The sequence below is a fragment of the Neolamprologus multifasciatus genome, chromosome 15 (genome assembly GCF_963576455.1).
Source record: "Neolamprologus multifasciatus chromosome 15, fNeoMul1.2, whole genome shotgun sequence".
In the NCBI taxonomy this organism is placed as follows: Eukaryota; Metazoa; Chordata; class Actinopteri; order Cichliformes; family Cichlidae; genus Neolamprologus; species Neolamprologus multifasciatus.
The window spans coordinates 12,470,389-12,483,441 of NC_140453.1; the positions used below are offsets into that span (position 1 = coordinate 12,470,389).

General features: G+C 41.7%; 1 protein-coding gene across 7 annotated transcripts in view; it reads right to left on the reverse strand.

Annotated features, from left to right (window-relative positions):
* syne1a (spectrin repeat containing, nuclear envelope 1a) overlaps positions 1 to 13,053 on the reverse strand; it is a 156,154-nt gene that overhangs the window by 107,588 nt on the left and 35,513 nt on the right. For 5 of the 7 annotated variants that reach the window (XM_085131862.1, XM_085131868.1, XM_085131866.1 and 2 more), the window contains 24 exons: positions 12,411 to 12,523; positions 11,966 to 12,004; positions 10,716 to 10,823; positions 10,198 to 10,335; positions 9,630 to 9,794; positions 9,392 to 9,504; positions 9,012 to 9,180; positions 8,729 to 8,825; positions 7,325 to 7,530; positions 6,751 to 6,915; positions 6,471 to 6,623; positions 4,643 to 4,786; positions 4,381 to 4,557; positions 3,320 to 3,478; positions 2,945 to 3,109; positions 2,635 to 2,769; positions 2,199 to 2,360; positions 1,855 to 2,063; positions 1,670 to 1,778; positions 1,414 to 1,578; positions 1,164 to 1,331; positions 827 to 991; positions 299 to 439; positions 45 to 205 (listed from right to left, as the gene is read on the reverse strand). In XM_085131862.1, coding sequence (XP_084987988.1) covers positions 45 to 205; positions 299 to 439; positions 827 to 991; positions 1,164 to 1,331; positions 1,414 to 1,578; positions 1,670 to 1,778; positions 1,855 to 2,063; positions 2,199 to 2,360; positions 2,635 to 2,769; positions 2,945 to 3,109; positions 3,320 to 3,478; positions 4,381 to 4,557; positions 4,643 to 4,786; positions 6,471 to 6,623; positions 6,751 to 6,915; positions 7,325 to 7,530; positions 8,729 to 8,825; positions 9,012 to 9,180; positions 9,392 to 9,504; positions 9,630 to 9,794; positions 10,198 to 10,335; positions 10,716 to 10,823; positions 11,966 to 12,004; positions 12,411 to 12,523 — 3,526 coding nt within the window. The remainder of the gene's footprint in view (positions 1 to 44; positions 206 to 298; positions 440 to 826; positions 992 to 1,163; positions 1,332 to 1,413; positions 1,579 to 1,669; positions 1,779 to 1,854; positions 2,064 to 2,198; positions 2,361 to 2,634; positions 2,770 to 2,944; positions 3,110 to 3,319; positions 3,479 to 4,380; positions 4,558 to 4,642; positions 4,787 to 6,470; positions 6,624 to 6,750; positions 6,916 to 7,324; positions 7,531 to 8,728; positions 8,826 to 9,011; positions 9,181 to 9,391; positions 9,505 to 9,629; positions 9,795 to 10,197; positions 10,336 to 10,715; positions 10,824 to 11,965; positions 12,005 to 12,410; positions 12,524 to 13,053) is intronic. The other 2 variants (XM_085131863.1, XM_085131864.1) reach the window with 2 other exon arrangements.

The following is a 13,053-nucleotide window of genomic DNA, read 5'->3' on the forward strand; positions in this document are numbered from 1 at the left end:
CCAAAAAAAAAAAAAATGTAATAGAAGAAAATATTCCGACATACTTCTTGTTGAGGTGGTCTTGAAGTTGTGCGATTGCTTCTCTGGTGGACTGCGCCTGCTGCAGGAGAAGAGTCTGAGTCTTCGGACCAAGCTGAATGTCTTCTGCTTTCTCTGAGAGGAGATCTGCTCGTATAGAGTACTCCTCGACCTCCGTGAAGAGTTCCTATGGACCGAAAAACAAGCAGTTACACAACATGAGCAAATACAGGCCAAGAAAACCAGAGTATGAATGCATGCGCTTTTTGCACATACACACCTTGTTATGCTTCAGTTCAATTTTCAGGCTGTCCAAGCAGTTGAAAAGGAGTTCCTTGTGCAATTCATTGTCAGTATTGCTGATGAACCTCCAAACTGTTTCTCTTTCTGCTTCAAAACTTTCCCAGGAGCTCAGCGTTGCCTTGAAGTGACAAAGAAATGAAAGAGTAACGTTAGCAGGTACAAATTCATACCTGATGATAACATGCACTATTTACACAAAGGAGATGGGCACTGTAATATTTACTGTCATTCTCCTGATTTCATCTGTAAGCATAGGGTATTTTACGACAGCAGATGATCTGCTGTCTTAAAATACACCGACATTTACTTTTAATTTTCTGATCAATTCAAGGATAACGACAAGTGTACAAAGAAATCACAAAGTAACAAACAAAATTAACGTGCAGGATAACAGTCAGCAATAGGCTAATCAATTATCACAGCGGGAATGTGTGTGGATGATCAATGACACTCACACATGCAAACACCAGGGCGCCGACATGAGAAAAATCTTGGCTCTGCCTACCTGCAGATTTTGCTCCTTTGCTCCTGATTTGTGGTCAGCCTCACTGAAAGCTCCTTCCAGCTCCCGTAGAGATTGACTGAGCCCCTCCCCTTTCTGCAGCTGGCGGCAGTGGGACACCAGAAGCTCTGCCTCTCTCCTGTTAGCATGCAGGTGCTTTAGGTGTTGCTATAACACACAGACACAAAAACAACATGCTATTTTGTGAGCAACCTTGATTTTGCTTTGCCTTGCTCAAACCATTCATAATGTAAACTGTTAAACTGTTAAATTAAATACAAAAGAGACTTTCAAACATGGAAACCAAGTTGTTACAAGTGCATTTGTACTAAACACATACCTGGTGAATAAGGTAAAGTTGTTTGGCTTCCTCCAAACTCTCAGCATCCAGAATTCTGCCTATCTGCTCCTCAGCCTCTTTTCGGGCCCTCAGAACCTCCTCCAGAGCACCGTGAATCTCATCCCTCAGCTCCTCATACTGGAACATGGCAGAGCCCTCATCACCCAGCTGTGGCAAAAAGGTCATTGGATTATTTTTTGATGAATATTTTCAGTACAGAAGAGAATATTCAGCACTTATCCTGGAATACCTGACAGAGTGAAGAGTAAACTGCCCGCAGGTCAGTTGAGAGTTTAGCCAAGGCTGCTCTTTGCCTTTGGACTTCCACTTCAGAGCTAACTTCAGACAGCACAGCAAGGCGGCTCTTGAGCCACAGCAGACTCTCCTCTCGAGTGTCCACTGCTTCCTGTAGTGCCTGGAATTGATGGAAGCACTAGATGTTAACTGAAGTCGAAGTATAGCCTAATCTCAGTGCCTACAGCAGCAAATGTAGCCCACTAGCTCACCTGAACAGCAGCATCAAGCTGCTCCTGATGACTGGAAGTTATTGCTGTTCCTCTTAAGAGCCTCATTTGCCTTTTTTGAGATGAGAGCCAATCAGAAAGCTCGCAGAACCTAAAACAAAAATGGACCACTGAGTTCTGAATTTGCTTTAAATTGCTTTAAATCTGTGCTTTTTGCCCATCTTTACCTCTCATTCCACTCTTTCCATTTATCAGGGTGCTGCTCCAGCTTGAGGTGGGTGCTCTTTATCTGCTCTGTAACCTCTTCTACGGCCCTTCTAGTGCAGTCAAGTATTCGATAAGCTTGGTCGTTGTCAGGCAACTTGTAACACAGATCCTCCATGTTTCTAATCCTCCTCTCGCTCTGAATTAAAGGTTTGCGTTCCCTGAAGAAAGTCTGAGGAAGAAGAAAAAAAAGAAAATTAAGATATGAGAGGCTCCCGAATGTCAGTGATGACAACATTAAGTGATTTTGTCTTTCTCTGATTTTCAGTTCAATCTGTTTCAATTTTCCACTAAATCCGAGACTCACTCTGTGCTCTTTGATCACTCGCTCGCTGGTGCAGGTGCCAGACAGGGCTTCCATTTCTCTGTGCAGCTCTGCTCTGCAGTCTTGCAGGATCACAGCAACTCGGCTTCGCTCCACATCCACCTTGAGACGGAGTAGGTGAGATGGTACCTCGCTCTGCATGTCCTGTAAAAAAGATGGAGATGAGACAAAACATAGCAGACCTGAAAGCTACCCTTAAGTGTCACATTGTATCTGTCACTGATCAAAAGTTCCCTGGAGTGGCTGCAAATAAACACAGAGAGGGTTGCATTTTTATCTAACCAGGTTAATTGGAACCAGACTGGAGGGACTCTATTGAAGCCAAAGGTTTTCCTGGTTAAGTTAATGAAGTAGTGCTTATGCGCCTCAAGAGGTCTACAGTAATTAGTAAGAGTGGTAAACCATGGTGACCTCTGACCTTCCAGAGTTTGTGCAGCCTGCGGACAGTTTCCTGCAGCCCCTGTTGCTCCTCCTGTGGCAGGATGTCCGTGAGCTCATCACACGCTTTCAAAAACACGCTCAGCACCCGCTGGTCCAGTTGTCCAAAGAAATCCTGTAATGTGAAATAAAATAAGAGTAAACACGACACAAGACAGAGTAAAAGTTAAGTCAAGAATGTTAACACTCTACCCGTTTCCACTTAAAAATGTAATTAGAAAATAGAAATGCGTCTGCAGATTAGCCACAGCTTTCACAGACATGCTTAGAGGTTACAGATTTAATCTTACAGTGTGTTTCTTTAATAATTCCTCAGCATCTCCAGTCTCTCTCAAGCAGCCCTGAGCTTTCTTCAGCACTCTCTCCAGCTCTTGTCGTGATTCCTCAAATCTCCTCCTCAGGGAGTTGTTGGCCTCTTCCTGCCTTCTCCATTCCCCAACCTCCTTTAGCAAAGCCTGAGAGGTTAGATAGTAGTAATACAGTGTAATTACATTATTTGTCCTACAAACAAATGAACAGTAACACACATGGTGGGTAAATCTAATCTGCATGAATCCCTTGTGTTTTTCTGATGTCTGTGTAATCTCTATAGTATAATCAGTATTGTGGTTTCTGACTGGCATTCTGGTTTGCAAATGCATGTAATGCATAACTGTAATACTAACCTGTGCCGAGCCCTGAATTTCAACAACTCTCTTTTGCAGCAACGATATGTCGAAGTTCCTGAGCACCTTACTGGTGGAGAGCGCCCTCTGCAGGGAGTGGTGGTTCCTCTCAATCACCGATAAACATCGTTTACAGCTTTGCTGATGGTTTAACAAATCCTGTCACAAAAGGGGAGACAAGAAGTTTAAAAAAATTACTTGTGTTTCCAATATCCATCCATCTGTCCATCCATTTTCTTATCTAGCTATCCAATTTAGCGAGGCAGCGGGCACACTGGACAAGGCGACAGTCCCTGAACTGGATGAGTGGAAAAAAATGGATGGATAGACTTTTACAAGTTTGGACACAGTGTAAATTGTAAATAAAAACAAAATGCAATGACTTGCAAATGTCATAGACTCATATTTTATTCACAATGGGACACAGAAAATATTAGTTTAACTTGAGATAATGTTATCATTCCATGAAAAATATGAGCTCATTTTAATTTGATGGCAGTAACGCATCTCAAAAAAGTTGGGAAAGGGGGCGACAAAAGTAAGTGGTGTTAAAAAAGAAACAGCTGAAGAAACACTTTGCTATAATTAGGTTAACTGGAAACAGGTCAGTAACATTACTGAGTATAGAAAGAGCATCTTAGAGATGCAGAGTTCCCCAGAAGTAAAGATGGGAAGTGGTTCACTGCAGAAAACTGGATCTAGAAATGACACAATAATGCTCCTCAGAGTAAAGTAAGCACGTATTTTAAGTAAGCTACATTTCAACACAAATATCTCTTCTTTCTACTCCTTGAATTTTCATAAGAGGCTCATTGCTTTGAAGACGTTTGAGGGGAATTATGATTTTCTGTCAGCGTGCATCAGATTTGAATATAAAAGAAGGGAACAATAATACATAAAAGATACAGCAACAGGACTGTAGTGTTGTAAATGCAGATCACTGCTTATGGAGCTGGCAGCTCATATCCATAATAACTGTAAAAAAAGAAAAAGAAACTGAAAAAAGAATAAAAACATATCTAGTAAGCACTTATTGTAAATTTAACGTGTTCGTGTCTGACCTGCAACTTGTATTTTTGCTGGGCTTGTGCCTGTGACTCTGGGTCTCTTGCAGCAGAAGTGATGCGACTCGCTCGCTCCAAGGCCTGGTAAAAAGTGTTGATGTGTTTCTCCATCTCCTCCAACAGCGGCAGAAAGGCATGACACTCCCGCATCAGAGATGGGCACCGCTCTCTCACCTGAACAGATACAAAACGGACCGCTTAACAGTGAAAAAAGGTATTAATTTAAAAGACTTTGTGTTTACCCTCGAATGAGACTCACCTTGCTTAGTTGACCTTTGACTGTTGCCATAGTTGCCATGACCCTGGTTGCCTCATCCTGTGAAGCATCCTTGGCAAGGAGCTGAGCGCTGCGGGCAGCCAACTTGTATTGTGTCTCCATAGCGACAACCTTTTGCTTGGTATTCTGCAATGTGACGTGCAAGGGTAAAGGGTCATTTCATACCTTCTTAAAGTGAATGCACTGCCATCAAAGCTGTTTTAGTAATAAAAATGCTGACATCAATAAAGCAGTGACTTGCAGCTTTTAGTAACACCTTATCAAAAACGTATGAGAGTAAAGGCCTTTTCACACATTGAGTGCAGCTGTGAAATCTCACTTTATTGTGACTCAAGCGTGACTTTATCTGATTTGTCTCAGGCGAGGAAGAGAGCTCGAGCTTCAATTCATGTTGACCTGAGCCAGTGACATTATTTACTGCAGTCATGAACATTTCTAAGCATTAACTGATGAAACTGCATTTATGGAACATAAATTCTGGACGCTCTCAGATCAGATCTTTAGCTGCCTTTAACCACCACAAAGTCTGACAGATATCTGGTGCCATGCATGCCATCCGAATTTCACAGTGAGTGGGCGTCACACAAGCTTACTTCTGTATGCTCTACCCAGATAGTACCATTGCCAAGATCAAGGACAGCATTGCCAGCATAGTGGGAATGCATCTAAAATAGACTATGGTCTGTTGTATGTAACTAATTCTTAGACAAAATCTGAAATACAGTCATGTCAAAAAGGAAGAAAATCAACAGGAAAAACTCAAGAGCAGCTTCTAAGTCTCTACAAGCTTCAGTTAGCATGTTAAACGTTAAAGTTCATGACAGTACAGTTAGAAAGAGAATGAACAAGTTTGCATGGGTTGAACAATGTGCTTTGGACAGATGAGACCAGAGTGGAGATAGTTTGTCATAAAAACAGCATATCTGCAAGCAAAACACCTGACACCAGCTATTAAGTGTGGTGGAATAGGAGTGATTTGGGCGAGCATTTTACAGCCACAGGACCTGGGCACCTTATAGCCATTAAGTCAACCCTGAATTCCTCTGAGTAACAAATTCTTGGCTCATGCAACAGGACAATGATCCCCAAGCACAGCAACAAATCTAAAATAAAAGGACTGAAAAAGAACCTGTTCTAATGGCCCAAGGAACAGACCACAACCCCACTGAAATGCCGTGTTGGGACCTTAAAAGGTGTACCGATAAATACACACCACAAACAATTACTTCAATTTATTGCTGCTAAAGTTAGCTTATAACAGGACGACACAGAGTCCTGTTAAAAGTCCCTTTTTAACATGAAAAAGAGAGTTTACATGTCTGAAAATGGCTTGGAAGGACGTAAAACAGGTTTCACCTGCTGTTGGTGTCTGGGGCAGCTGTGTTCCTAAAAAGAGCTGTGATGACCATTCTCTTTGAAATCACATAAAGCTAAGAGTAAAAAAAACCTCCATCTAGTTCCATATTTGAAACTTTGGCCATGTTTAACATGAGTATCCACCATCAGTAACAGCAAATAAACACAACAGGAAAAGAAAACGCATATTAGGTCCACTTCAGAGTCAGGCTTGTCATTCTCGACCAGCTTAAGAAAGAACAGATGTGAAACAAACTCCAAGTGATGTGATCAGGGATGGTCTAATATAAAGTATGTATGCAAGTGTAGGTGCCCATTGAACTAAGAAGTCTTAAGTATCATGATGCTGCAATGCCACCAGCTTAAAAAAACATTACTGACAGGTTGTATTTTTACTGTCAGGCTATATTATCTTTTACATTTGATAGTTAAACTGACAGTTTGCTTTCCTCACCTCCACATCCTGAAGAAAAGCCCTAACACTGAGGAAAGAGACTTGAACAGGAGCATTGAGTTTGGCTTCGGCAGTGTCCAGCAGCTCTTTCAGGGCCCAAATAGCCTTCAAGTGTTCTTTTCTCCACTTCTCCAACTCATCTGAATGGGCATACTGCAGCAAAAAAGAAGCTAATTACACTTTACACTGAGAAACGAATCAAACAGAGCCATCACATATGTTTTGACCCAATTTTGTCTTTGTCTGACAGGCAGTATTTTTAGATGTTTTCATTCATTACTTGTTTGACTTTGAGGAAGAGGTCTCTCCATCGCCCGTTTAAAATGAGTAGCTGCTGTTTGAGATCAAGTGACACTGTCTCATCACACGTTTCAATAAGAAAATTCCCTGCATCGTTCATGGCTGCATGCTGATCCATCCAGTGGCTGAGATCCCTGAAAAACTCCTGGAAGACAAAGAAATTAAGAGAAACAAAGAGCGAGTGTCAAAGAAAGAGATGAAGAAAGCTAATCAAAAAAGGAACAAAGAAAGTGATTCAAAGAAAGAAACAAAGGAAGGACAATAAAAAAGTGGGGTAATTAGATGTCTAATCCTAGACGGAGATGTGAGTCTGTGTAACCATGGCAATGCAACAACAGGAATATCCTCAGCGGCTTGTTGTAGGATCATTTGATACTTGAGTGGAGACTCCTAATAAGCTTCCACATAAAAAACCTAAATTCTTCAAAATGGCTTGATTGCTACAATTAAATCTGAGTCCATCAAATAAATGGGTGTATGAGCAGGCTCCTAATCTGTTCACAGAAAATAAAAAAAATCAAAGTCTCAGACAGTATTAAGATCTAATCTCATACCCGTTTTGTGTTTTCTGGCTGGCTCAGGGCTTCCTCTGCATCTTCCAGCCAGGCCTGCAAAGAGGCCACAGTGGAGGTGTACCTCTTCCAGTTGGACAGCACTTCCTCCAACATGCTCCTCACGCTGCGCACTTCCATGGACAGGCTCCTCCACTGAGTCACTACCTCCCGCATGAACCTGCGCACTCCCATCTCACCTTCATCCACTGGAAGAGAGGTAAAGTTTAACAAGAATGACAGCTACCGACAACACCACCATTACCTCTGATTCTGCTGCCGCTAATAATGTCACTTATTCACAAGAGTCAAATGAAAAATGAAGCACTGAAGCAGCTGTTTTGGAGCTGCAGCTGTACCTTTTATGTCTGTGTGTGCCTGATGACTTTCACTGCTTTGTTTCACATCACCACACTTTGGCAAAGGCAGAGGAACACTCGATAGAGCAAAAGGAGGTACACGCTTTTGCCGAAAACTCCCTGACCCCAAAAACTCACTACAAGGAGATGTATCATCTGTGCTTGTGCTACATTCTTAGATGCAAACTCTCTAGTTGTTAGAGTATGTGCAAAACAATGGCATAAAGACACACATCAGATAAACGCGATGCTTCTAAAATGGAAGACAAAAAACAGATCAGTACCCTAACCCTTTTCCTTATTTTTCTCAGGCAGCCAATCAGAAACCACGATGCTAACTACAGTACCAGCAGGACCTGCTGCATTTCATTTGTGGGGTCGACCAATCAAACCTCAGATGTCCTGATTTCTCACCACACCTCACTTCTCTGCTCTGCATACCCTAAAGCAATGCAACCCTGAAATCTAATGAAACCAACAAGCTAGCTCAGTTTGCGCCCAGAGACCTGCAGAAGTGGAGCAGCCCCCCAACTAGCAAATGGGGTCGTATTCCCTACTGAGAGCAGAGAGTGGAGGAACCTCATTTAGCTGTAGCCTGCAGACTCTCCTCCTCTATCAAATTGTGAAACCAGTCAGGGGCAAACTGAGCTGCTGGCAGGGAAAGCCTCATTGGTTAGTGAGTTGTTGAAAAGGGAAATAAAGTTGAAATATAGTGAACAATTGAGAGATACTGATCTCAGCCAGGATACACTGGAAGTATCAGATCAATTTCAGATTAAAGTTCCATTAAAAAGATGAGAATGCATTGGAAATGTGACATAATAATGATGTTCCCAATCAATGAGCAGGACTGCTTTATTGCATTGCTGGACATTTTATGTGATTCTGACATCATTGCAATAAAGCGCCTTTCAGATTACTGTCTGGCCAGGATATTGATAAACATTTCCCAGACTTCCCGGGAGAATTACTGAATTACTTTATTATAAGAAAGTGATAGGAATGCTTATATATACATATAGTAAATATTACACCTTGAACTACTCACCTGAGCTGTCAGCATTCACATAGGCCTCTGCAGACAGTTTCAGAGACTGGACCAACATCTCATAGTTTTCAAAGAAACGCTGCTTCTCCACGAATGACTGATGAAGACAGATTCCAAAAGAAAATGTTATTAGATGTGAAAAGCATCTTAACAGATACACAGAAACAGAACTAAATATCTTATACATGTGCTATGTAATGGTAACTATCCTTCATCAACCAATAATTATTATGCAATATACAAAAATTAATTAAAATGCAGGTGAAGGAGAGACTGAGCTTACGATATAGCTGTGAAGCATCAGTTCCACAGATTCCTGTTGACCGTATTTGATGATCCAGGACTTTAGTTTGGACTCAGCCAGACTGAGGAAGGCCTGCATGTGATGTTTGTTCTCCAGAAATTCCATTTTTGCTAAGTGGATGCTAGAAGATGTAGAGATAAAGTTCATCCTAAAAAAGACACAGTTCATACAGGGACATCAGACCTACAACTCGACCTTCTCATACTGCTGCTTTCCCAATAAGCAAGGTTGTGAAAACACACCGACTGAGGTGCCAAATTTCATTCAAATAATCTGTTCTTATCAGAAAAACATTACCACGAAGAACATTAATTTTGCATTCTGCACTTTCAAGAGAGATTAGCAGGAGTTTTGTTTACCTCTCAGCCATGTCTTGGAGCTGGTCTGGGGGAACAGGCACTCCATCAACACTTCTGTCTTTATGGATTCTCTGAAAGACCTGCTGGTGACTTTCCAGGCTCTTCAACACATCCTGTGCAGAGTACACCGAGTAAAGACATGACAACAGACATAAAAATGTATTTATACATTCTGTGTTCATTCTAATAGTATGTTTGATCCTCACACTCTTTGTGCTATGTATGGCTCTGCACTAACCTTGTGCTGCTCCAGAGCTCTATGCATGGTGCTGGCTGTGATATCATGTGCCTGCTGGATGGTTATCTCCTGTCGCAGAGCTTCCTCGGCATCATGCAGCCATGCTCCCACTGTGTCCAGAGGAGCTGGCAGAGACCTATCCAGCTGAAGATGCCAGTCCAGTAACTAAGATGGATAAAAACAGATGATGTCTCCTTAAATAATGACCTCATCACACAAATAATTTAATTTTTAATTTCTATAAAAAAAAGGAGACACTAAGTCATCAGCTCTTTATAAAAAACACAACTTGTGTTAGCGCAAATAAGGTAAAAGGAAATAACCTTAAACGATAAATCATCATACAAGCTTAAAAAATGGCTGATTCTCAGAGTTGCTGGCAAAGCACAAAATAAATTCAAATTATGCCTTCTGAAGTCCTTATGTATGAATTAGAACATTGTAAACACTCCATCGACCTCCAGGAGTAGCTTTAAATATCTTTAGATATCACTTTTTCTGAATGGAAAAAAAATGCTCTGTGTACAATTCTGAACAGGAGGCGAGTGGGTAATCCCGCTGCTCTCACCCTTTTGGAGATCCTTTCCCAGGCCTGTTTGACCAGAGCCTGATCCACAGTCAACATCCCATCCCTCTGAGTAGACTGCAAAGCTCCCTCCACCTGCTTCCTCCTCATCTCCAACTGGACACGCAGACTCTTGAACAGCTGAAAAGCAAAAATCAGTGACTCACAGCTCTTTATCCTCGATAAAAGGATGATAATGAGTGTTCTCTCTCTCACAGGTCATACCCTTTTCCCATTTGCATCTTATCAGATCCTCATATGTTCTACCTTTAAAAACTGTCCCTCTATCTGGCTTTAGACTTTCAGAGCTATGCAATGACAATGAGGATATCCCACATGCTGCTGAATATGGAATGTATCCTGAGGCTTGGTGGAATAAGCCAGATTGACTGAAAACATGACGGCTGCTGCCTGATCCCCACAGTCTAATACCACTGATTAAGCTAATAATAGGAGCGTCTGTGCCCAGTGTGCCCAGTTTAAACACACCCCGCCACAGACACACACACACTCACACTAACCTGGTACTGCTGAGCAAGACTGCCCTCAGTCTCCTGAGCCTGTATTGCATCTCTCTCCAGCTGGTCGAGCCACATCCTGAGCTCCCTCAGGCTCTTTCGCTGCTCTCTCTAGGTGGCCGGGATCACGCAGGAGTGGCAGAGTGAACGAGTAGGAGATTGGGAAATAAATGAAAAGAGGACAGTGCACCCAAAAAAAAGGAGGAAAGAAAAGAAGACAGAGTGGAAAAAGTGATTGACCGGGATGAAAAGAGAAAAGAAGAGAACAAGAAAGCAGAGCATGCACGGTTAAACATGTGTTCCCCTAATCCTCTGTGTCTCCCTGCAGGACAAAACGTCAAAAACCCACAGCTGCCAACAACACTCAGCTTAGACAGGATACTTTGTCTAAGACCCCCTACGAACATTTCATTGGATTTTAAATAAGCATGACGATAATGCGATGCTGCTAAAAAGCTTGTGCGACAGACCATTCAGTTTGAGAGCTGTTCAGTCTGAATCTATTCACTTGTACCACCCCTCCTGAAGGAAGCCCCAACTTTATTTTCTATGACAGCTCAGAATATGGAAGTAGATCAAGTTAATTCTAAAAGGAAACAGTCTGCCATATTTTACTCACCATCATTCTCTAAATATTTTCTACCCAAGTGTTTATGCTTCTGTTTATTTTTTAAATTCACGCTTTGTCACAGCTAATTAATCTCCAGTCCAAACACCAGGAAGTAAGGAAGAACAAAAAGCCCTATCGGTGTTGTAAAACAGCAAAACACGGTGTGACATACATCTGGACACAGCAAACAATAAAAAAGGCCAACCTCTATTCACAAGCTTTCCATCAAATATGCTGTATCAGTGCACACTGCCGGTGCCAGAGGCCTTCATTGTCATGCTAATGGGACCGAGAGCCAAAGCGCTCAGTGGTAGCATTCATAAATGGTAATATCACATCTTATTATATTGGACTTCCTTCCGTTATCATGGCTTAGAAACCCCGCGGCCCGAATATCACATCGGGTTAGATAAAGAGCCAATATTAGGATACAGGCTTTATTTTGACATGAAAAATCAGTGTTTAATCCCATTCTTACAAAGTACAGTAGGAACTGATACAGCAATCCAATAGAGGAGGCAGAAAAATATGCTTTAATCAAATTTATATGGAAACCGTGAATGATCACGGGTGGTAATTGCATTGCGTTGGAGGAAATTATTGAAAACTCTCCCCTGGGAACCGAAGTGGCTAAATAACCTACCTCCAACATTTCCTCTATATCCCGAGGTGCAAGATCATGCTGCAGAACAGAGTCCAGCACAACAACCACAGGAAAGCAGTCACCATACAAACGCACCAGAGAAGAAGACAAAGAGCGACACAAAGAGAGAAAGATGTACAAAAACGAAACACAGAACAGACAAGACACTGCAGCAGTTCGTTTCAACCTACTTTAAAAACTAGATAGCTTCAAGTCATTAAATAAGAGATTTTAACTAAATTTTGAATCAATTAAATATACAATTAGACAAGCAGATTTTTCTTTTCCCCCTGAACCTTGAACATTGCACTTTGATAACTCAAAATGATTATAAATAATACACATACAAACATACAAATACATATACAAAAGACAAACATTCACTATGCAGAAAGAGAGAAGATGATCACAATGACAGCCTATCGAGACCGAGACAGCCGGTTACCTCTACTTGTAGCTGTCCCTCGGAGCCGCTCTGCTTTCGTTCTGGAAGATGCTTCAGGAATTGGGCTACATATGTCATGACAGATTTCTCATCTGGCTTTTCTACGTCGACATCTGAGATGGGAACCAAATAAATACAGTCAGAAGTCAAATAAGCTGGCTGTAAATCCTTCAAGAGTTTTCTCATAGAGAAAAATATCAGCCGGTGATAAGAATCGGTTTGACTGAAGGAGACAAGCGGGCATCTCAAATAAAATCAATTTTCACCATTTTAAATCAGTGTCCAAGTTTTGTTTGAGGGTTCCGCCATGCTGGATCTCATGGCCTAATGCACCTTAATTATGCTGATGTCAAGTTTGATTTGCTGGAGTACATTTTGAAGGGCAGGCCTGAAGGGGAGCAGATGGTGTCTGGCAGTGAAAGTGAGATGCACATCTGATGCAAGGACTGACCCAGTATTGTACAGTATTTCTGTTCTCTAAAACTTGCCTTGCAAACATTTCCCACAGTATTCATGCCCCATGGTAGGCAACTGTCTCCTCAGTCTTGTGTCTAGTTTAACTTCCCCCTTGTTATCTTGTCATCTTGATTTAACTGAGCTGTATTTCGGTATCCTTCTGTTTCTACTCTCCTTGATTACCTTC